We start from the raw sequence: 23,888 nt of genomic DNA, 5'->3' as shown, positions 1-23,888 counted from the left end.
TTGGCACCCAGTGGCCTCCTCAGCTTCCAGGTTGGGAGCACTAGCCCAGTTGGATGGGAAGCCCAGGGCTCGAGGCTAGGGGAGCAATATGCCCTTGCTCGGATTCCTGGGCGGCTGCCGAGGTCTGTGAGGTCAGAGAGACTCGAACTGGCTTAGACCGGCTATACAGGGTGCCCAGGGAGTCCAAAACCCGCTTGGACAGCCTTTGCCATTCGACCTGGGGGAGATAGTGGGTTCCCATCGCGGTGCGGCGCGGCTGGCAGGCCAACGCCAGCTGTGTTCTGCGGCCTCCGGAACCGCCGAGCGGCCCGCTCGCTGCCTCCCCGGCTCTGAGCTAAGCAAATCCGGGCCACTACCTCGCCAGCCTTCCCCTCTGTACCTGAACTGATTTCCGCTGCAGACACTAGGGAGGTAGGGGGAAATCTGGCTCCCCTGTATCTAAAGATAAACAACATAAAGAAAATCTCCCGGTCAGAGCAAAAACAAAACAAAAGGTAAATAGGTAGCAGGATTCCAATAAAAAAAAAAAAACAGGGGAAGAAGTAGGGAGCAAAGGTGTGTGTGTGTGTGTGTGTGTGTGTGCGTGTGCGTGTGCGCGCGGGCGCGCGCTTGAGGGTCTGCAGGACCCCGACCCTCCAAACCATCTGCCTCCAAGCTTTGGCACACACCGGCGCTGCACCTGGCCTGCGGCGCAGGCGGGATGTAACCCCGCGCCGGTTTTGTCCTCTGCTGCGCCCTCTTTCACCTCACTTCCTTACATCCATTACCATTATTTCCCTTTTGCCACTTTCCCCCTCTGTCTTTCTCCTTTCTCTCTCCTGGCTTCTTCGTTCTTCCCGCACTTTCTCCCTTGCGTTGCACTTGTCTGAGAGTCGCGCTCCTCCCCAGCCCTCGGCCCGCCCAGCGTCGGAGCGTCGGCTGCTCCGCGCCTCCCCCGGCCAGTTCCCGACGCTCACAACCCTCCGGGGTTGCGATCTTTAATCCCCGCTCTGGTGGCCGGACCCCCCTGCCACTTCTCCTTCGCGAGTTCAGGGACATGCCTGCTCCCTTCGCTTATCCCGGGCCTCGGACCCTGACTAATGGTCGGTCCCTGCTGTGTGTGGGGTGTTGTGTTTTTTTTTTCTTGTCTCTCCCCAGCAGGGCACGGGGGTGTGAACCAGCTTGGGGGGGTGTTTGTGAACGGCCGGCCCCTACCTGACGTGGTGAGGCAGCGCATCGTGGAGCTGGCCCACCAGGGTGTGCGACCCTGTGACATCTCCCGGCAGCTCCGGGTCAGCCATGGCTGTGTCAGCAAAATCCTGGGCAGGTGAGGGCCGGTGCATCTGGGAGACATCCAGCCTCCTTCCCTTCCCAGGACTTGGCTAAAGTTGACCACATGTAGCTTGAGAGAAAGGGGTGCAGAGAGAGAGCCAGCTGCCCCACTGGGCACTCAAGTGGTGACCTGGGGCAAGGTTGGGATAGGGTCTACTCAGTGCCTACCTGCTCCAGGGCTCTCTAGAGGAGGCACCCTCATTCGGAAAGCCCGGGAGTTTTCCCCAGCTAGTTAATGTAATGTGGACTGGGGTTGGAGGAACCGGGTGGGGAGCCAAAGGGGGCCCCAAGATGAGAAAAGCTAGCATTTGGGAGGCAGAAGGAGGGTTCTGGTTCTCCCAGTACCCTGGCACTCAGAAGGAAAGGGCTGGAGATGGTACTTAGCCTCAGCCTTTCCAGCACTGTTCCTTCTCAGCTCCCCAAATGAAAAGCCAAACAGACTGAACTTTTCACCCACAAGAGTGCCTACTCTGGCCTGTGTACTCCGGCCCTTATGGTGGCTGTATCCCAGGGGGAAGCATCCTCTAGTTCTCCCAAGTTGGCCCTAGCCAAGCACCCTCTGGAAGTCTGCTCAGCCACACAGGGCCTTTTCTTTCCACCCTGCTGTTCTGGGAGGGAGAGTGGCTTTGGAACCTGCAGCCCCCCCTGGCCCTACCACCACCAGCTTCGTGCTGACCTGGCTGGGCCTTCCGGGGGCAGGTACTATGAGACTGGCAGCATCAAGCCTGGAGTGATTGGTGGCTCTAAGCCCAAGGTGGCAACGCCCAAAGTGGTGGACAAGATTGCTGAATACAAGCGACAGAATCCAACTATGTTCGCCTGGGAGATTCGAGACCGGCTGTTAGCTGAAGGCATTTGCGACAATGACACAGTGCCCAGCGTCTCCTCCATCAACAGGTGAGCACACCCCCTGGGCCTTCGGGCAGGACTTCAGCTTCCCACTCCTGCCTGCTGGGCCATTTCCCAGAACCAGCTCTCTACTCTTTATCGGCCTCCATCCTTCCTTCAGGCTCTCAGCCTGAAATCCTTTGGGCAGGAAGGGTGGACCTAGGAGGCACAGACAGACAGATAGACAAGGCTACCTCTAGTTCAGAGCATGGGTTTTCTCTGCCAGGCTTCTCCTGCCGGTGTCCTGGAAATGAATCCAAGTGTTTGTGGTAATTAAGACTCCAAGATTACCCGCCTCGGGATCTAGAGACAATCACAGCCCCTAGCAAAGCCTTTAAAATGACCACTGTCTATTCATGGCCTCCAAACAGACTTCCCTTTCTAAAGGCATGTGCCCTTCCCTAGGGGCAGCCACTGGTCTTGGCTCCCTCACCAGCCCAGCCAACTCCCACAAAGCTTGCCTCCCAGGAGCCCAGGTCTTACTAGCCAGCTCCACACAAATTTCCGGCCTAGAAGCACTGGCATCCAGGACTGTGGCACAAATGCCAGCCACCAGCCAGCAATTGGCAGAGATTAGAGGAGCCTGACAAGGACTGGGATACCAGGCAAAGAGTGAGAGCTGGGACACTGTGGCTGACCCTTGGGAGATGTCCCAACTGCCAAGTGTTTCTATCTTGAGGTTGAAGTCTTTGCACTGATGACAGGCTCAGGTACACGGGGACCAAAGAGGCTGCAGTCACCTCAACTTATAGGATAGTTGGGTCTCCTAACCCCCAGACCACTCCAGTGTGCTACCTGGGAGACTACATGAGCATGCTCCATGCATGCGCACCCCAACCCTATCTGGGACAGCTAAAGAACACTCAAGTAGCAATTGGACTGGAAGCTTTGGCTTCAGAATTGCAGAGCTGCACAACTTGACAGTTGCCCGCAGAAACTCAGCCCAAGTCATACACCAGCCAGAAGCAACACCCCTATTCTACAAATAAGAGGGCTAAGAGCGTCATACCCCATAATTCTTTATATTCTTCACAGACCCATTCTTAAGACAACTAATAATCCAGTTGGTGCTTTTTCTAAAACTGGCATCACTTACCACTTTTTAAAAAATATTTTGCAAATGATATGGAATTATCCCAAATCATCCTTAAAACAGCAGGTAAAATATGCTGGTAGAATGTACCTTGGCTAAAGCAGATTCCCTCTGCCACACTTGTGCTGTAATGCACTGCAAGGCGACCCCAGAAATTATCCCAGTGTGTGCCATCTGTATTAAAATGGTTATTCAGTTATGAACAGGGTAACATAATACTGATCAGCTAATTATACACCCTCCGAAACTCTCTAGCTCCCTGGACCTGGCTCAGCCAGGTACAGCCAACGTGGCTGTCTGACATTCAGACACTTTCCAAAGAATGGGAGAAAAACACTGGGTGGCTTGGGAATACAGTAAGCATTTGAAAGTCAAGAGGAGGCTGAGGAAGTATGAGGGCTGAGGCTGGAGTGGCAGTAAAGGAGGGCAAGGGGACAAAGCATCATTTTCAGAGCCTTTAGAAGACTTTGCCACAAACTAGACTGGCTGAGAGCTAGAACTGAGGTCGCGAGAGGAGAGCGGCTGGACAGAGAGGGCCCGGTGGAGGGCAGATGAGCAGCGGCACTCTGGAGAACCTTTGAGAGATGTGCTTGCTGTCAGTGAAGGGACCTGCAAGCCTTCAGAGGAGCCCAAAGCATAAGTGCTTGAGGTGATCTGTTGGTCTTAAATGAAGCAGAGGAATGGAGAAGCCAGAGAGGTGTGGTGGTAGTCCTGCCTAGTGCCTTCCTCCTTTCCCTGTCCCCTCCAGCACATACCTCTTGTTGGCTGAGATCATGGTGGAGGCTGATTTAGGCACAGGTTTGAGATGTTTCATTCTGGAAAGCCATAGAGAAAGAGGGACAGGTAACCCCATGATCAAACTCCAGAGAAATGGGAGAGCCTAGACCAGCTGCCAGTGGGACGATCATGGGGGAAGAGTATGGCCTCCGCTTGGTAGCTCTGACACACAGAATCTGCCCAGCAGGGAGTCTTGTCATCAGAGGGGCACAGAAGGCTCCTTGGCTTGTGGAGGAACAGGCATTTATCTCTGGGTAGACATTGCTGAAAGAGGACAAGGAGTGGGGGCCGAGGGCCAGGTAGCCAGTGGCTGCATGTGTAGGCAACTCTGGCTCCATCCATAGTTGGGCTTCATGCCTTAGTCACCATTAACTATCAGGCTATTCTCAGGTTTGCTAGTGGAAGAATCCTCCTATGGCTCTTTTATTTTGGAAGGACTTCTGGGTGCCTCCAGGATGCATCTGGGTAGTCCAACCTGGAGCCTCATTCCTGTAGGAGCTCTGCACTGAAGGGAAGGTGTATGAGAGAAGTGTTTCGTGCAAAGGCCTGATAAAGGCAGAACCTTTCTGCTTGGGCTGGTCGTGTGAGGAACGTTGCCTTTCTCAGCTCTGAGAATTCTAACAGAATTCTGAGGAATTCTAGGAGAACCTGGAACTTTTCCTTTGCACAGAAAGTGGTGTGCACTGGGGAGCATAGAGTTCTTGAGTTCAGAGCTTTATTGTTTGTGGGTGTCTGTGTTTTTTTAAATAAGTTATGAGTAAGGGTGTTCAGGAGCCAGCCTTGGCAAGAAAAGAAGCCCACACCTGCTCACCCACCTGAGCCAAAGGTTTTCATCTTCTCCTCCCCAAAACAGATGCTGTCGCCGCACTTGAAATATGCTGTTATGGCTATAAACTAAATTGCTTTTCATGCTTTAAAAATGGTTTTGGCATTCTCTGATCCTGTTGCGATAAAGGCTTGGCTGTCCAACCTGAATTCTCCACTAGCGAATCCTTATAGACAAGACTCTGAGCCAATGGCATGGGTCAGGTAGCCCTCCCTGTTTCCAGAGACCACTGTCTGGAATCCTGAACATTGACTGTGTTGCTTAGCACATGGAATTTATCTGAATCATTCTAAATGCTGAAGTTACTGATTGTTGAGTGAAGAGTTGCCAGCTCATCAGCATATATAGCACTGCTGTGGAGAGCAAACGTTTATAAACAGGTGACTTCAGATTGAAACCTGGTGTGGAAAGTGATCTGGAGGTAGGGAGAAATAGAGTGAGATCCGTGTACAGAAAAGGGGGAAGTTACCTCATTACCAGGCTGAGCTGTTAACTAGCAGGAAGGATTTTCCTGATCATATGCCTGAGCCTTCAGGTTCAACTATTGCTCTGGGCGGGGACCACAGCTTCTTTCAAAGAGCAGCTCCAACTCTAGCCAGAGTCTACTTACTGAAAGTCCTTGAAGGGTGCTGCGGGCTCTGAGCAATCTCATCCTAAATGCATGGCTTTTTAACTTTTGAGGCTGGTTTATGTTCTTTGAGGCCAGGAACTTTGCACCCTTAGGTCCTTACAGTGGACCCCTTGCAGAGTGTGTGACTAGCACACCACCCACCACAGGTGCTCTTCCCTAGCCTGTTCAGCCGGAGAGAACACAGTCCTGCTGGCACTGGCAGCCCTGGCTTCTGGTGGGCTGCAGCCACAGTGCTGCACTAAGTGACGCGAGCTTGCGCCGTGCAGGGGCTCTGGCTGGGTGATTCCCGGCTCTTTGTCACTGGCAGGGCTGTAGGGTTTACAGCGATCTTCCACTTGTCTTTCCAAGTAAACTGATAGCCACTAATGATGGTCATGGGAAGGATGGAGACATGTCTTAGACTTCAGGATCTGTTTTTGCTTTTCTGATACTCAGGTCTAGAATGTTACATGTTTGACTCTTGGGCCTAGTTTGGCATGAAGCTGGGACAGAGGTGTGGCATCGCCTGTCACGGCTCCAGATTCTTGCAGCTGTTTGCCAACACTGCTATCTCAGGAAAGAGAGCCAGGACAAGTTGGCGAAATGAGAAGAAGACTTCTATCCACAGAGCAGTGGGAAAAATAAGGACAGAGAATGTGCCTTGTGGATCCTTGTGAGCTTAGAAGATCGGGGGAAGGGACACAAACAGGTGTCTTTTTTTCTGTTCTCCTGCAGAGGCAGTCCCTGCTGTGAAGGACACCCATCCTTAGGGCAGCTGGTGAAATAGACATGACTGTGGGTCTGACTCCGACAAGCCCATCTATGTCGCCTCAGTCATCTTCCTAGTCTGGGCTTCTTGAACAGTGGTGGTTTGGGTCTGTTTGCTAGCGTGTGGGTATCGGGCCCAATATGGCCTTCAATGGCTGGTTGTCCCGAGTTTCTATCTCAGCTGGCAACTTTTGAGAAGAGGCAGGCATGAGGGATTGTTCTAACTGAAGCTCCAGATAGATTATAGAGAGTGATGCCAAGAAGAAAAGAGAGGGAGAAACCCCTAAATAAACAAATAAATAAATACTGTCTCAATATTCTGTGAACTCAATAAAACAATCACATCAGCTATGAAGCAGCATAAATCTTGTGTCTGCACAGGTAACCTACTCAATTGCTTTTATGATTGTTCAGGCTGCCTCCATTTATTGCCATCCTTGGCTTGGGCAGAGGAGGCTGCATGGAGGGTGGTCTCTAGTGCAATCCTACTCCCCAAGAGGCAACAATCAGTTCATATAGCCAGGGATTTCGATGGGAGCCCAGGAAGGGCCCATCTGTCTGCATGAAAACCAATCAATAACTGTGTAACCAGAGCCCTTGTCACAAGGAAATGGACAACACAACAGTTCAATAGAGGGGCCACAAGGGGAATTAGCCAAGTAGAGATAGGACCAGGCAGGAGTGGCTCCTTCAGAAGGAGAATGGGGCATGCTCAGAGAAGGGAAGATTGGGGAGGCAGGGAAAGCAGGGGCTTTGTGTGTTCATTGGCATGAGATGGGATATTGCTGTGAAAAGTCAACCCAGGGAAGGAGAGGCAGCACCAGAAGTTGAGGTGATGGGAACGTGTGTCTGGAAGGCAAATGGGGAACAGATTTGTGGTGTACATGGGATAGAGTGGTTATACATGTGATGGAATGTGCTTATGGGTTAGAACATCATAGCTTCTATACAAAGAACATAATATAGCAACTAGTGTGTAGGGTTAGTCACCCCCTCACTGCACGTGCTTTGGAAACAGGGACATTATAGCCTACAGGAATAGAGGTCCCGCTTTCCAGTCCTCTTAGCAGGACTTATGGAGGAGTATCTTAACCCAGGCACACAATTATCTATTCCTAGCTTTCTTCCAGCTGGGCCTTAGTGCTCAGGGCTGCTCTGAGCTTCCCCTTGGTACTACATGGAGTTGCAGTTCATACATTAAGAGGAAAGTGTATGTTTGGAAAGAAATCTTTTCTCATGTCCAGTTTCTTAGAAGAATCCGGTAGAAGGTGCCCATCTGCCCTCCCAATTATTTCAATACCTGTTGTGCCTTTTCACATCTTCTGCCCCACCAGGCCACATGTCGAGAGCTCAGATTTATAAAGGGGAGGCAGCCACAGGTGCAGCTATGGTGACTGCAGTGTCCAGAGAAGGTAGAAGGGTTCTTATAACCCAAGGATTGGTATTTCTCAACTCTGCTCAAACACCAAGAGAAATTCTCAGCAGGAGAAAAATTGAGTCACCTGGCATTATCTGCCACTGAGTCACTGGGCAGAGATTTTTTTTTTCCTTTTCTTTTTCCTGTTGCTGCTGGAATACCACACTGTATTAGACATGTGGGGGTTGTGTGCATTCGCATGTCTACTTGTATCTGTTCTTAGGTGAAGAGTTCTGAAGCTAAGAGGAGAACAGGGAGGAAGGTTCCAGAATGTGACCTGAAGTTATAGGCAAAGACTAGGCATCCTGTCCTTGGCCCAGAATGCCAATCAGTAAGTCAGTCACTGGGCCATTGGGTCAATTCACAGCAATTAAAGGGTTGGGCCAAAGGTGGCCCATTTCACAATTTAGGCAAACAGTGGCCAAATTTTCCTTCAAGTTTTATTTGCATCCTAACACCCCATGGTCTTTAGCCCCTATAAGAGGAGCTTTGCTGTAACAGTGCCGCATTTGTGGTGGTAACGTTTGTGAGCGTCTGGGCATCTTCATATTCCACTTGAGCACCAGTCCTACTGGTGAGGCTACTTAGGGCACATCCAAGAAAATGTTCTTCATGGTGCAACTCTTCCTCCAAAACTGTGATCCAAGGACGCACAGGTGCCCCGTCAGGAGGCATGGCAGTAGCCATGCAAAACAGCTGTGGGCAGAGCTTTGCGACAGGCCCAGGTCTAGCCTCCAGAGCCTTTCCAAGTGATAGGGGAGGAAAGAAGAGGCTCTGGGTGACAGACACATGGTGGAACTGGAGAAGGTTTGGAAGCCAGGTGGAGCTCAGTAGCAGAAGCAGCTGCCACGGGGCCTCTTGAGGAAAGCTGGGCAGGGAAGCTGCTGGCTTATAGGCAGCAAAAGGAAAGTGGCCTGGCTTGGAGGAGGAGGAGAAGGCTGTGTATCCAGGAGCTATCCAGTAAGAGAGGAAGGAAGGGAAGGAGATTGGGAGTGGTCCTTGAGCCAGATTCTACTCCCTTCAACCATGGGGACAGCTGGACACTTTGTTGTGTGTCTTGAGCAATAATATAATGAGATAATATTTTGTGCTTATATATGAAGAGAAACAGGTGAAGTGGCTCTATTCCAGGGTGGTTCCACTTTATTACAGAAATATGGGGGCGAGGAAAGTAGGTCCCTAAAGTCCAAACAGGTGTTTGCCAAGGGCAATGATGGAGGTGCATGCAGCTACAGGGACCAGCAAACAAATGTTTCCCTGGGTTCTGACACTGAGGTACATGGCTGGCTGTGGGAGCTGGAGCATAAGCTCAAGCTATGGGCACTAACACAAAAAGGCAATTTTACTGATTTATTTATTTGGCGGTGGGGGGGGGTGGAGAATGGGTGCACCAGGGCCTTCAGCTGCTGCAAATGAATCCAGACATGTGCGCCCCCTTGTGTGCATTTGCGACTTTGCGCACTTGTGTCACTGTGCATCTGGCTTATGTGGGACCTGAAGATTCAAACATGAGTTCTTAGGCTTCGCAGGCAGGTGCCTTAACCGCTAAGCCATCTCCATCCCAAAAGACAATTTTTAACAACTCTGTGTTGGCTAGATAAAACACAGCTTTAGGCCTGATTCCATCCTGGCCAGCAGTTGGCAGCCTCTGGTCTGTGTCTGCTTTAGGCAAGAGCAGTGACTCAGTGCAAGTGCAAGGGGACCAGGTGTTTCCTGAGTTTCTTAGTCTGGAAGCTCCTGAGGAGGAAGATGGTGTGAGAGAGCATAACTCTTTTTAGCCGAGAGGAGGTATGATGTAGACCATAAGCATGAGGTAAGAGGTGAGAGGCTGAGAGGTGATAGCGGCTCTTGGAGGTGGCTTGGTTTAGACAGCATTGCTCAGATTGGAGCGCAAAGCATGCAGCTACAGTTTTGAGAAAGGGGCCTCTGGTCCCCTGCAGGGTCTTAGAGGTGGATGGAGGGAGCTAATGTCCCAAGTAGCTGGTAGCTCAGGCTGGTGAGGTTCAGAGGTGATTAAGGAGAAAAGGGAAAGCTAGCTGGGGAGGAGAAAGATGGTCAAGTTTCTGAGATGAAAGTGGAGGAAGGGGAGTGGCAGAGTGGGATGAAGTCGCAGAGCCGGGAGCTAGGGCGATGGTTCAGGGGGAAGAATGCTTGCTGCACAAGCATGAGGACCTGAGTTCAATACCCAGCCCCCACACTTTTGTGGGCTGGCTATGGCTGCACATTTGTGCGACCCCCACCTGACATCCCCCAGTATTGAGGGAGAGTAGAGACAGGAAAATTGCTGAGGTTCGCTGCCAGCCAGTTTAAGTGAAAAATGGTGAGTTCCAGGTTCAGTGAAAGACTCCTTCAGAGTAATAAGACAGAAGACCTCCTCTGGCCTCCACACACATGCACATGGGCACCTGAATCCACCCACATATATGCATGTACCACCTACACATACACGGTTGTAGGGCAAGAAGCTGGGCAGACCTTTCTTGAGAGGGAGCAGAGGGAGCATGAGCATGGCCATGACCACCTGCCCCTCAGTACGCTGCAAATCCTTGGCAATGGCAGTGACCGTGGGACTACTGCAATGCAGGTGCTCCAGCCTGGTCCTTGGCAGGTCTAAAAAGAGATTAAAAATGAGGCCAAAAGAAGGCATGGAAGTCCCTACTTCCTGGAATTCTGTACTGGAGGCCTTCTTCCTGAAGCCCATAGCCTCTTTGCTACAGACTTCTTGCTCTGCTTGTCTTCAGCCCTCCCTAATCACAAGAAGCTCCCTCTGCAGTGGCCACAAAGCAGAGAAAGCCAGAGGATATTGCAGGCAGCTTCTGGCAGGACATGCCCAGGTCAGCTGGCTGGAAAGAGATCTGTATTCACCTTGCAGGTGTCGTGCAGAGGCAAGACAGCACAGAGGAGGGATGGAGAGACATAAGAGAGAGGGCAGACAGCAAAGGGACTCCAGAGCTCAGTCAAGTGACAGTGAGCACTGGGGGTGTCCTCCTGGATTCTGGCTTTCCCTGTCGGCTCTGAGGTCTCTGCTGAGCCCAGATTCCAAGTCCATATCTGGCTGGTAAGGGTAGGAAACTGAAGGAGATCAAGAGCCTTGTATGGGACTTGATGGACCCGGAAGATGGTCAGGCATGAGTCCCCCACGGTGCTCCTTGTCCTGCCAGGCTTTGTCCTAATTCTCAGGGTTCAGTGTGCTGCCCCAAGGGAAGTTGGTAAATCGGCACTCCTGCTTCAGAAAGAGTATGTGGGCTGGTGGCATCTGGCTGAGCCTGGCTTTCCTGCCCTGAAAAGCTGGCTACATTGTCCTGGCATTGCTGGGGACTCTTAGAAGGAACCAAACTTATCAAGCCAGGAGCTAGTAGTTTGCTATGCAGAAGGCTTCTGACTGAAAGGTCAGTATCCTTGCCATCACTTGGGTCGCCTGCTTGTTCAGGGTGTTAATGAATATTATCCAGAGAGTGCAGGGTCAAAAGGACGGTAGATATCTTAATGGGTCAATAGGTAAAGGGCAGGGCAGGTCCACAAAGGCTTCCAGCAATCTTCGAGCACACCTGTGCCGGAGAATTGTGGGCCCTTGTGAGCAGAGTGTATTTGCTCTACTGGGGGCCAGTCAAGCTGTGTGCGAGACACGAGAACTGGTAGTGGCTGCTTTGGTTGTGTCTAGCAGGCCTCAAAGGGAGCATTAGTTTGGATGGGGCCAAAGGCCAAGACAGTTATCTGCTATCATCTGCAGAGGGGACACCCCTAGGTCCCTTATCCTTCTTCCTTTTTCCCTTCTTCCTCCTCCCTTGGGTTAGCTGGATGGGTAGGAAGCTAATCTCAGTTGGCTCTAATTGAAGAATGAAGAGAAGCTGATAAGATAAGGAAGGCCATCTATTCTCCAGGGACCAATGGCGGTGTCATGTTCCTCCCTCCCCTCCTCTTCTGGAAGGCAGGCGGCCTTCCACTCCCAGTGACTTTCTGGGTCTGGCAGAGTGAGAGCGAAGGAGGTGCTTTGCTGTATGGTGTTGGGAGGGCAAGCCTGGCAGACTCCCAGGTGAAAGAGAAAAGGGGCAGAAAGTAGACAGCAGAAGACGACAGGAAGAGAGGAGAGCGCTCGGTAGGATGACACGGGCCAGCAGCCCTTGCTCAAGCCTGGTTTGAGGCCACAGCCAGGAACTGCAGAGTGCAGTATCAGGAGGCTGTGAAGCCTTGCAGCCAGGCTGTGGGGCTGGGCGCTCAGCCGCCTACAGAATGCATAGCCCTGGCTCTAGTCCAGGTCCTCCCAGGAACAGGGGTCACCCTCACTGTGCCTCCCCTGCCTTCCCATCCAGAATGTAACATCTGCTTGTTCCTCTGCCTTCCCTTTCTCTGAACCTAGCTTCAAGGACCAGGTAACTCTTGGGCCCCAGGGAAACAGCCCCGAAGGTCATCCAAACTCTTTAAGAAGAGATGACCTCCCAGGGTGGGTACAAAAAAAGTTGAGAGAAATTCATTTCATGGCCAGTGGCTGCTTAGAAAAGGCGGTTCCAGTATACGAATGTGATAAATGTTAACTGAGCATTAATCGCATTAAAGAGGGCCCTATAAACTTTTCATTTCTAATTAAATTCGTCCAGTGATGCTGCCCAAGCGAGTACTCTGAGCCTTTGTTTATGTGGAAAATTAAAATGCAAATACAATGGGATTTATTTCTAGGAGTGGAGTGATGGGCTAGCCCTTGTGGCGACTGGTCTCCTGGCTTGTAAGTCCAGGCAAGTGCTTCCTTGGAGGTACTGTGCCTCTTGTAACAGATTCTTGTGTGAAGGGAAAAGCCAAAGTTCAAGGTCAAACAGAGTTAGGCATGGGGAGAAGGCATGGAAAAAAATTAAAAGAGAAGGAGGAAAAGCAATAGGTGACTCATGTCAGGAAGCATTGTCCAGAGTTCCCACCCCTCCTCACCTTCTCACAACTCCAGAAGAATAGACCCCTCTACTGCAAAAAAAAAAAAAAAAAAAAAAGCTTGCGAATAATATGATCATAAACCTTCCTTGCAGCTCAGAGATGAAGGGTTGCATGGGAGGGGTATCTGGAGGAAGCAGCCCCGCCAGGTATATATGTGCCTGCTCCTAAAAGCACTAGATGGTCATCAAGAGGGAGAGCCCACTGCCTGGATTTATCTCCAGTACTTCAAGGATCAGCTGCTGTCCACATCATGGCTTTTCTGGGCTCTTCCTGCCAGTGCCAAGTGGCATTGACACAGGGCAGTGGAGCATAGAGGCATACACTGAGGAGGACATTGTGCATGCACGCCTGCACACACGCAGCCTCTTACACGTAGGGAGAGCCGGTTGCTCATAAGAATAAACAAATGGCCCTTGCAAGGAGTCTTTTAGTGCCATGATTCCTTTGATAAAAGCAGTAACCCTTAATGCTATTGAACAGAGCGATGTAAAGTTCCTACTTACTAACACATAAATTAAGTTGAGAGGAGAGAGAAACCTAGGTAAGGAAAATCATTTGGGTATATCATTTAGAGACACTGAAAAATAGCCGTGCTGCTCTATGAGTAAGGAAGTTGTAAATAGCATTAAAACGCAGAGAGGGAAAGAAAATAGAGGCAGGAGAGATGAGAGAAGGCAGAGCGCTAAATCACAAATAGGGGTGCACGTACAAAGTCACAAAGCAGATTTACACCAAGCTTTGTAAAATCTACAGCCTGGACTGACAATAAGCAGAGAGCCGGAGTGCGCAGGTCTGCAGGCATCCAGACAGTGTCAGTGTGGAGAGAGTGGGTTGGCCACATCGTGGGCAGACTGCTGTCTGTGCGGGATACTGGGATTGATCCATCAGCTCCCTGTGCAGGAAGCTGATTGGTCCGGTTCTGTAGCCAGTCAAGGACACAGCTGCACGAGGGTATTAAAGGTGTTTAATCACATGAGTCTCTTGTAAGTTGGATCCACGTTCCAGTGGATCTCCAAGGTAGCAACCCATTCTGGGAACACCATCTGCTTGACTGATTTTACAAATAGCTGTTGCCCCTGTCCTCTTTAGTCTGGTTTTTTCTGGGCTATTCTTCTCCTCTTTAGTGTTGCACCTGTGTGTCTGAGAAATGCATGTGCACTTGCTGACAAACAGGGTAACGACCATGGCAACTCCCAAATATCTGCATGAAAACTAAAACTTTAGTCCATCCTCTATAAAAGTTGTCCAGGCTGGGCATGGTGGCACATGCCTTTAATCCTAGCACTCAGGAGGCAGAGGTACAAGGATCACCATGAGTTCAAGGCCACCCTGAGACTACATAGTGAATTCCAGGTCAGCCTGGGCCAGAGTGAGACCCTACCTTGAAAAAAAAAAAATTGTCCTATAGGATGCCAAAGATCTGGTGATCTAGAAATGTCCTCCTGGTTGATTGGATTTCTCAGGTTTTATCTAGCCGCAGAATCAACACATTAGGAAACACATCTATTTTCAAAGAAAAATATTTTAGGGAACAAAGTGTGGTAAGAGCATCTTGGATGCAATTGGGTCTGATTTCTGGATTGAGAGGAAGATGGACAGGGCCTGGCGATGACAATAGTTAGTGTCAGAACAAACACAGCCATTAGGCACTTTTCCTTCCTTGACCACTGATGGTCAGAAGCAAGATTGCTTCATCGAAATAGGCTTCATCTGTCTGTTAGCCTGGCTTCCATTAGGGAATCTCTTCTACCATCTGATGGGAGAATATCAAGTTCTTAGATATTCATCTATTCAGAAATGCCTTGCTAAGCACCTACTGTGTGCTAAGCAAATCACACAATGCTATGTAATATAGTGAAAGAAGGGACTCTGGAGAGAAACTTGCCAATCTCTTGTCCTTTTTGGACCTGGGATTCCGCAGTCATGTAACATGGGGTTAATCACATAGGTCTCTTTGAGGCTTTCATGAGACTTAGGCCAATATTAAGATCTCAATAAATGTTAATTGTTCTTATTGTAACAATCATTAAGTGTGCATTTCCTGTCATGTGTCCATGTCAATATGTGTGCTTTCTGGTTTATGCGCGCACTGACGTTCAGTCTTTAAAATCGAAGGCTCAGGTGTTCTGACTCACACTGTATTCCCAGCAGTCAGGAAGCCGAGGCAGTAAGATCTTGAATTCAAGGCCAGCTTGGGCTTGGGCTATGTAGTGAAACTATGTTTGAAAAAAAGAAAAGGTTGGGGAGATAGCTCCGTTGGTAAAGTGTTTGCCTTGCAAGCATGAGGACCTGAGTAAAATGCCATGTGCCTACACTGTCCTCCCAGTGCTGGGAAGGCAGACCAAGTGGATCCCTGGGGCTCGCTGGCCACCAGTCTAGCCTAATTGGTGACCTCCAGGCCAGTGAGAGATCCTGTCTCAAAGAAGGTAGACAGCGTACCTGAGAGACAGCATCTAAGGTTGTCCTCTGGCCTACACACACACACACACATACACACACACACACTCCTTTAGAAAAAAAGAAAAACAAACAAACAGAAAGAATGCTTAACGGCTGAGAAGATGACTGAGCACATGTGAGGACTGGAGTTTGGATCCCCATTACTCACATTAGTGCTGAGTGGGGCGTGGCAGCTGCCCATCCATAATGCCAGTGCTTGGAAAGCAGAGAACAGGGATCCCCCGGGCTGGCTACCTGGCTAGACTAGCTAAATCGGAGAGCACCAGGTTCAAGCGAGAGACCCTGCCTCAGTAAAGAAAGTGGAGAAGCGATTGAGGAAGACAACCAGTGTCAACTTCTGGTCTTCACGTGGAGAGGTGCACCCACATCCTTATGAACATACATTCTCTCCCCCACAGCACACACACAGAAAAAAAGCTTGAAGGATCCAAAGGATATGCTGTGAGCAGGCTTGCATATCATGAGCACCAATGAGAATTAGTGTGTGTTGTGAGCTGAAATGAGTCTGTTTTATACGTTTTCCAGGAGGTAAAAATCTCCATGAATCAGTTCTCTGACCATTAAATAGAATGATTTAGGTAACTGGCCCCTTTAGGAACACAGTCTCTGTGTGTGCATGTGTGTGTGTATGTGTGTGTGTGAGAGAGAGAGAGCACGTGTGTATACAAGCACACATTCCTCCTCTGGGATGAGCCTGCTATTGTTTGAAGAGTTGAAGGTTGGCATTTTCCAGACTTCATGGCATTTTCGTGGGTTGTAGTGCTTTGCATTAGTAGGGTTTTTTTTTTTTTTAAAGATAAAACAAAATAGTAGTGAGGGAAATCCTTATGTGATGGGTTTTAAGGGTTCCCCTGATTCTTAAATGCCATAGAGGGGAGAGAGAAGGGAGGCTGACAGGAAGAAGAGGAGAGAGAAGGAGAGGAAATGGAGATCAAACAAAGGATCAGGAGGAAAGGGAGCAGTGAACAGATATTTGATAAATTCAGGCAAATCTGCTAATTGCTGTCCTGCTTACCTGAATACTTCTGGAAAAGCATGGTACCTTTCTGGAAAAGTGCTTTGCTACCTGACTATAGATTTTACACTTCTCACCCACACACATATATGCATCTGGAATGATTTTAGCGTTTTATGCACACCAGCACACTTGCATACATTTGTATCTGGTCAATATTATGGCTGCTGTACCCAGTAAGTCCTATATGTTCATCACCATCATCAGTATAACCATAGCTGGCCAGATTTTTCTGCAATAGGTGAAGTATAAGTGTGTTACACATATTAATTGATTTTAAGCCTTCTGAGCAACCCCATAGGACTTCATAGCAATGTTTGTAGATGGAGTACAGAGAAGTTAAGTCACTTGCTCAAGGTCACAGGCTAAGTACCAGAACGAGGTTTCAAACTCATGCAGTACTTACTAGTGCTAAGGCCCATGTGTTTATCTGCTGTGACACAGTTCCTATCAAAGAAAATGCAAGCCTGAGTTACCTCTTGAAAACTGTATTTTAAAGGCTCATGCCTTGCTGTGATTTCATACATTCACTTAGAAGTTTAGAACAAGGACCTTGCAGCCTGACAGAAGGTCATGCTTTGCATGACCATGGCCAGTGCCCCTCAATGCAGGCTGCTGTAAACAGCTGGAGAGGAAGTGTGCCACAGAGTGGGGTGGAATGGAGAGTCTTGGAGCTATAATTCATACTGTCACTCCACTGGGACTGGGGAGTTTCTCCCAGCCATCCTCCCCATGCCCCACTGGGATCTAGACTTTGCACAGAGCTTTAGTCTCTAGACTAAGCAGATGTGAGGAGGGCGGCTCGCGGACCTGAGCCAGTGTGGTGAAGTCAAAACTGTTCACTCCAAGGACAGAAATCCATTTTTGTTCATCAGGAAGACACTGTCCTGCATCCTAGAATATTTTCTCTGGAAAGAAGCAGTGCAAATGGCCAGGATAGATTAAGGTTAAGAAAAAGCCAAAGAAGCCGGGCGTGGTGATGCATGCCTTTAATCCCAGCACTCGGGAGGCAGAGGTAGGAAGATCATCATGAGTTCGAGGCTACCCTGAGACTACATAGTGAATTCCAGGTCAGCCTGAGCTAGTGTGAGATCCTGCCTCAAAAAAAAAAAAAAAAAAAAAAGAGGAAAGAAAAGAGAAAGCCAAAGGATTGGCCCTTTCACCCACAGCCACATAAAGAAAGCTATTAAAGCAATTACCGAATCACCCAACTACCACCCAGATCCAACATCATTACTCAACCCACATCACCAAGGAGACACCCATTAACCTAATCTCTGAGACATACATTACGAATAAAGGGATGCAGATATGATCAATGAACACAATAATTCAAAGTAGAAACACAGACACTGCCACCAAACAATACTCAAATTCCTCCAAGTCAGTGTTACACAAAGTGCCGTCACCTCCACACAATACCACAAAACAAGTCACAGGCTGTAGCTAGCTGCTGGAATGTATCAACACAATGCCACCCATCATAACCCACTACACAATTCAAACTCTCCATCCCACAGGCCACTCATACGCAAAGGCTAACATCAGGCAGTCCCTGTAGTAAGTGGTACACATTGGTCAGACGTATACAGAAGCAGTAGGCATTGCAAACACCCAAGCTTCTGCACACCTCGCAGAAAGAGATCATAGCTGCAGTGTCCCCAAGCTCAGCCCAGCTGCAGGGAAGCTGCAGCACTGTCCCCTGTCTCCAGCAGGTGGATGTATCTAGACCATCACCTCTGATAATGCCTCCAGGCTCTGGTGGCTAGTAGAGAGTAAACTGTCCCCTGAGCCTGCTTGCTGAGACAGGACAAATCAGCTCCATCCTGGTTGGGGTTTAATAAGACCTTGCTGTTACTGAAAATGACAGGGCTCCAGGGATGGAGAGAAATGTGGGGGTTGTGGGGGAGCTCGCTAAGCTGGGTGCAGGAATCCCCCTCCGTCTCCTGCCTCTGTGGCCGTTCAGAGCTGAAGCCCTCTTGCTGGGTGTTCACTGAGTATCGATTCAGTCTGCAAGCAATTTTAATATTTCTTCAGGGACTTTCCAGCAACAGCACAAGTCATTAATTCACCCTCCCAAATTGCTTATTCAATAGCAGGAACATGGCTCCTGAATAAAGTCCCAGAATTTATGTGACTTGCACGAGTCAGGAGGTCAAACAACTGTTATGGAGCGAAGTTAAAAATCCAAATAAAATATTGACACTTTTTTGGGGAGGGGAAGGAGGGAAAGCCAAGGTATTTAAAATAGGTTTTTGTTGCAATGCCCCCAGGATAAAGAATGGAAGGAGACTGAAGACAAGTTGGAGTTTATAAAATCAATGGAATTTATTGCACATCTACTTGGCATTTAATAATTCTCTCATTTCCACCTCCTCTACCCCCATCCCATCCTGGCCATAGACAGAGAGATACATAGGTATACAACTGCACATTTATGCACATCAGTACTGCTCTGTGGACAAATATACAGACACGGTTGTGATGTGAGAATCTCAAATGCCCTGAGGAGGGAAAGGTGATGGGTCTCACTGTGGCGTACGTAGTTAACAGAAATTGGCATAACCTGGCAGATGGATATACACGAAGTAGGTTTTGGTAAATGTCTTCACCGTTATAAATTCTGGCTCAACATATTAGAACAAATATGAATATAAAGATACACTCATCATAGAAGTAGTTTCTAGAAGCTGAGAAACATCTATATGTGGAATCATCCCAAGATTGTGTACATGGTTCGCCAATTATAGTTGGTTTGTAACACGGGCACGATGCTTATCAAGTAAACTATGGCACATGCACGGAAAGGGAAAACCTGCTCAGAGTCCTGACCACACGCCTTATCTGCCAGCTGCCCACGGGGCTATTTGCTCAGTTGTCCAAATCATGGATGTGAAAAGACTTAAGAAAATTATTCATGTTTACATGGGTAAGAAACTCAAAGGAATATCAATTGAGAAACTTCCAGAGGAGACTATATTACTCAGCCCTCAGCTGTAGGAGTCACAGGCTTGGGAGCCGAAGTCCAGTGCTGTTAAGTATGTGACCTTGGGCTTGTTGTTTAGCCTCTCTGTTGGCTCTTAAATAGAATAGGAAACACACCTATTTGATTGAGTTGAGGTTGGGACTTGAAGGAGAAAACACATCTGTTACAATGCCTGCTACGTAGTGAATGTAAAATAAATGATAGTTATTGCTTATACAGTGATTATTTGTGGCTGTTCACTTACTGAGGTTTAGCCTTTCAAGATTCTACCATCTCTTCTTCACAGGACTAACTTACCCTATCTATTGGTTAGCAGCATGTATTCTGGAATGAGACATTCAGCTTTAAATTTTGGCTCTGTTAGTGAACAGTTGTGTTACCCTAAGCAAGTTACTTAACCTTTGGAGCCCCGAGTCTCCATACTGTATAACAAGAATAATCTTCATGTGTACTTGTGAGAATCAAATTTAAAACTCCATGTAAAGTACACAGCACAATGCCTGGTACACAGAAAGCACCCATCAGCCCACAGTATCACTTAAGCTTCTGTTGTTAATAATAATGCCCATTTGTCATTCAACAAATACTTATTAAGTTGTTATGTGATGCCAGGCCTTGTTTGTTGCTATATGGCAAGAAAAATAGGCATGACATCTGCCTTTGTAGAGCTTGAAATCCCTGGGAGGACTCAGTAAGAAAAGAAAGGATTCAGCACTGTGCTAGGCCCTGAGGGAAAGAGGGGAACAGTGAGAGAGAGAGAGAGAAAGAGAGAGATCAATTGGAAATGGGTGGGGAAGATGTTGAAAGCCAGGCTGAGGAATTCTGAGTTTATCCCATCCACAACAGGAAGCAAACGTGGTGTTTAGCCACATCCCTTTCTCCCAGGAGGAGACATCCACAGGCTGATGGATTGTTTTTGAACCTTGATTGAGTAGCTGAGGTGGCAAGGACTGGAGACAGGAAGGCCAGGCAGTCACGTGCAGGCCCTAATCTCTGCAGGATTCTTGTGCTTGCGAGAGGAAGGTGGCCATGCCTGTGGAGAAGCAAAGGTTGGACAGGTACAGAGTGGGAACCTGGGTCCAAGAGGGAACTTGGCCAGGTATAGTGGCTCACACCTTTAATCCCAGCACTGGGGAGACCTTTGTAAATTCAAGGCCAGCCAGGGCTCTAGCCTGGGGTAGAGTGAGACCCTACCTAAAAGCAGAAGAGAGAAAGAAAGAAGAGAAAGAGAGAAAGGAAGAGGGCTGGAGAGATATCTCAGTGGTTAGAGGCACTTGCTTGCAAAGCCTTCCTGCACTGGTTTGATTTCCAGTACCTACATAAAGTCAGATGCACAAAGTCCAACATGCACCTGGAGTTCATTTGCAGTGGCAAGAGGCCATGGCGAACTCATGTTCTCTCTCTCTTTCTTCTCTCTCTCCTTGAAAATAACTAAAAAATTTTTTTTAAAGAAAATTAATCTATAAGCAGCACCTATTCACTATTATAATGGACAATGCCCAAGGCACCAGAGTCACCCAAGCAGTACTGTAGGGTGAACAGCTGGTAGACCCCAACTCTAGCCAGAAGCCCTGACAGATGAGGGCAGGGCCTGTGGCAAGAGGAGCTAGTCTGGTCACGCTCTGGGCTTGGCACACACTGCAGACTGGTTTCCAAATGGTTAGTTAAACACATTGCCCCTTAATTTTTAAACCTATGCATATCTTGAAGTTAAATCAATCCATATGCTTATCATTCATCATATAAACCATCACGATTGCCCCCTTGGGCCAGCCCCATGGCCCATCTAGCCTGGTAAATTGTGTCTGGCCTGGGCTCTCAGGGACACGTGGCAGAAGGATTATCGCCTTCAATGCCAGTCTTCAAAGCCTAAGTTGATACAGGAAATAGGCATGGTATCTAGGAAACCACTCATTCTGGAATGTACAAAAACTCTTTTGAAATGATTTTTACTTTTAACCTGAAGCTCAGTTTCCACAGAGGAAATGAGAGCATCCTCAGTTTGGGTGCCCACATTGGTCAGAGTTAAGATGAACAGATGGTGAGAAACGTGGAAAGATGAGGGACCAGTAAGGAGCTCTCTTCATGCCCTGAGACTTGTTCCCAACTCTCGCAAGAGTTTCCTTACATCCTGGCTTAAGTCTGTCTTCTCAAAAAGTGGAGTTCAGAAATTCTACCTCTTAGGAAGATCAAGGAGGGCCCCAGGGAATTGCATTTTAGTATATACCTTAGGGGATTCTAATTCTAATACCCTGGTAGCTCAAGGCAGTTGTTTGAAGACATCCTTCTGTAAACTCTCTGGTTGGATGTTCTCATGTATTGGAGTTTAATTATGACTTTTAGCTGTGCATAGTGGCGTATGCCTGTAATCCCAGCACCAGGGAGGTGGAAGCAGGGGGATTAGGACTATAAGGTCACCCTGAGTTATATGAGACCTTGTCTCCCGTGTATGTGTGTGTGTGAGTGTGAGTGTGTGTGTGTGTGTATCCCCTTCTGGGCTGAGGAGATGCCTCAGAAGTTAAACTCATAACCTGAAACCAATGTGTTCTAGCTCTAGTCAGAAAGGAAGGGCCTGCTCCCAGTTCTGAACAATGGCCTGGCCCTTCCTTCTCGCTGGCATTCTTATTGTTCAAACTGAAACCTGTGTAGCCCAAGGGTGACCCTGGGCAACACCCCTAAACCACACAAACTGCACAGCCTGAGCTTAGGAGAAGAATGTGATTGGAACCCATGGGGCAGACAGTGAAGAAGGCCATGTGCAGAGTGATGGCTGTTTCCTAAGGTTCCTATGTGGAGAAGAAAGTAAATGTCCTGCTCCTAGGATGGGTGGAAGGTAGAGTCAGGCCCTTAGAGTTCTCGGAATGGGCACGGCTGTCAGGAGAGGAACTGACGCACTCCAGGACCTGCTAGGAAAACTCTGCAGCTGCTTGTGTTGCTGAATCGCCCCAGGGCCCAGCCAGGGAGACATGCCTGACAGAGACTTGAGTTGAGCAATTACCTGCATTCACTGGGTGGAATATCCTTTGCTGAAGCAAGTGTAGTTTTGTTCTCTAGAATGATCTTACAATAGCTAGGCAGCTTGAAGTCACTGACAGAAGCCCCACCCACTTACCACTTGTCTGGCTCAGTGGCCAAGGGAGCAGCTAGTCTGAGATATTCTCTCCCCTTGAATACCTTTTGTTTACCAGATCAGGAATGACTTCCCCCATGCAAGGAATTCAGAATGAGTTTCAGACTGTGCAGTGGCAGTTTGCTGCAGAGCAATATAATACGATGGTTTATACGTGTATAGAGCACACTTTCGTAGAGACTTTACATCTTATTCCTAAGGCTCTTCGAGCAAACCAGTGACCAAGTTTGGGGACCAGCTTGCTGCGTCCTTGAGGAAGTGATTCCAAAGGTGGGAGGTCATTGTGTTCCAGGTAGTGAGCAGGATTCCACAGAGACACGCCTGGAGATCCCGTGTACATATATTATCAGCATCTGGTTCCAGCAAATGTTATTATTCCCATGTTCCTGTGAGGATGGCTGAGGTCCAAGGGAGCCCCTATCCTTCATTTCTCAGAGCATCCTACTGGACATGAGAGTTTGAATTCTGGGTCTTTGAAGGTCTCTCTCTCTGTCTCTCTGTAAACAGTAGAACTTGATTGTTGAGGCTATAGGTACTGGAGTTAATGTCCTGCAATTCAAATCCCAGATTTGTCTTTTATACAGTGGATGACCTTGAACAAGTTATAACATGCACCATCTACAAAATAGGTTCCTGTGAGAATGATGCAAACAGCTTGTATGAATACTTAGGATGTTGTCTAGCACACAGGCCATACTCTGTAGCTAGTGGATTTTACTACTTCAGCCTCAGCTGAAGCCACTCCTAGAAACCCTAAGTGGCACCGTCCTGGAAATACTGCCACCTTATTGTCTCCAAGGGGAGCTGCATGAGGTCACCTCAATGCTAATAAGACCTCTTCTTGTCTCTACCTGAGGGAGAATTTTTGCACACCATTTATTATCATATAACACAATGCAATATAGCATCATATATAACGTACCATAGCATGGTGGGTAGGTTAACTTGGAAACCCTGAGGCAGACTGTGGATGGATGGATAGATGAATAGATACATTTGTACTAAGTATACATACATTATATCATTCTATTGATTTGTAAAAAGTTCCCGGTCTGCCTGGCTGTAATGAGATTTTTGAACTTTGCGTGGCGATCAATGAGAGGAATATTATTGGCCTGGAGAATTGATATACCTCCTCTTGGTGGCTTGTTCTGCTCCCAGGCTGCCCCGGCCCCCCAGGTGTATGATTCCAGCAGACACTTAACCTTTTTTACAGTGTCATCAGGCTAAAAGGAATCTAATAGTGACACAGGACTTGTGCTCAGCACTGCCACTATTGCTTTCCTGTCACAAATAATTTATAGCCTTCTATTTCCATCCTTGAGCCTGCACCCCAGCCCTGCCTCCCACTTTCCCCCAGCTCCCAGGAATCAATAAGCTCACAAAGCCACCGTGGGACTTCAGGGTGCAAGGAGATGGACAGATGGACAAAAAGAGGGCGAGAGGAAGACAGGGCAAAAGAGACACAGAAGAAAACTAAAGTGATGGGAGAAGGAGGAGGAAGGGGAAGGGTAGAAGTCTGAGACCCCAGGACTGTCTTGGGAGGTTGAGAGCCCCTCTCTTCACCAGTTTACCAGACCTTCTGGGAGACTCACTCAGGCCTCCATTCTCACAGAGATTGTTTGGATCTCCGAGGTAATGGAAAGTAGGGGCCACTTAAGACGTTAGCCAAAGAGGAAGTAACCTC

At 48.5% G+C, this 23,888-nt stretch overlaps 1 protein-coding gene across 12 annotated transcripts in view; it reads left to right on the top strand.

The window, feature by feature from the left end:
- The window catches only part of Pax2 (paired box 2), a 94,959-nt gene that overhangs the window by 12,915 nt on the left and 58,156 nt on the right, over positions 1 to 23,888 (top strand). For 8 of the 12 annotated variants that reach the window (XM_045139473.1, XM_045139490.1, XM_045139498.1 and 5 more), the window contains exons 3-4: positions 1,138 to 1,306; positions 2,011 to 2,208. In XM_045139473.1, the coding sequence (XP_044995408.1) occupies positions 1,138 to 1,306; positions 2,011 to 2,208 (367 nt within the window). The remainder of the gene's footprint in view (positions 1 to 1,137; positions 1,307 to 2,010; positions 2,209 to 23,888) is intronic. The other 4 variants (XM_045139433.1, XM_045139441.1, XM_045139451.1 and 1 more) reach the window with 1 other exon arrangement.

Source organism: Jaculus jaculus, chromosome 1 (genome assembly GCF_020740685.1).
Source record: "Jaculus jaculus isolate mJacJac1 chromosome 1, mJacJac1.mat.Y.cur, whole genome shotgun sequence".
Classification (NCBI taxonomy): domain Eukaryota; kingdom Metazoa; phylum Chordata; class Mammalia; order Rodentia; family Dipodidae; genus Jaculus; species Jaculus jaculus.
Note: the sequence above shows the minus strand (reverse complement) of the source record. Positions and strands in the feature narration are given on the sequence as shown.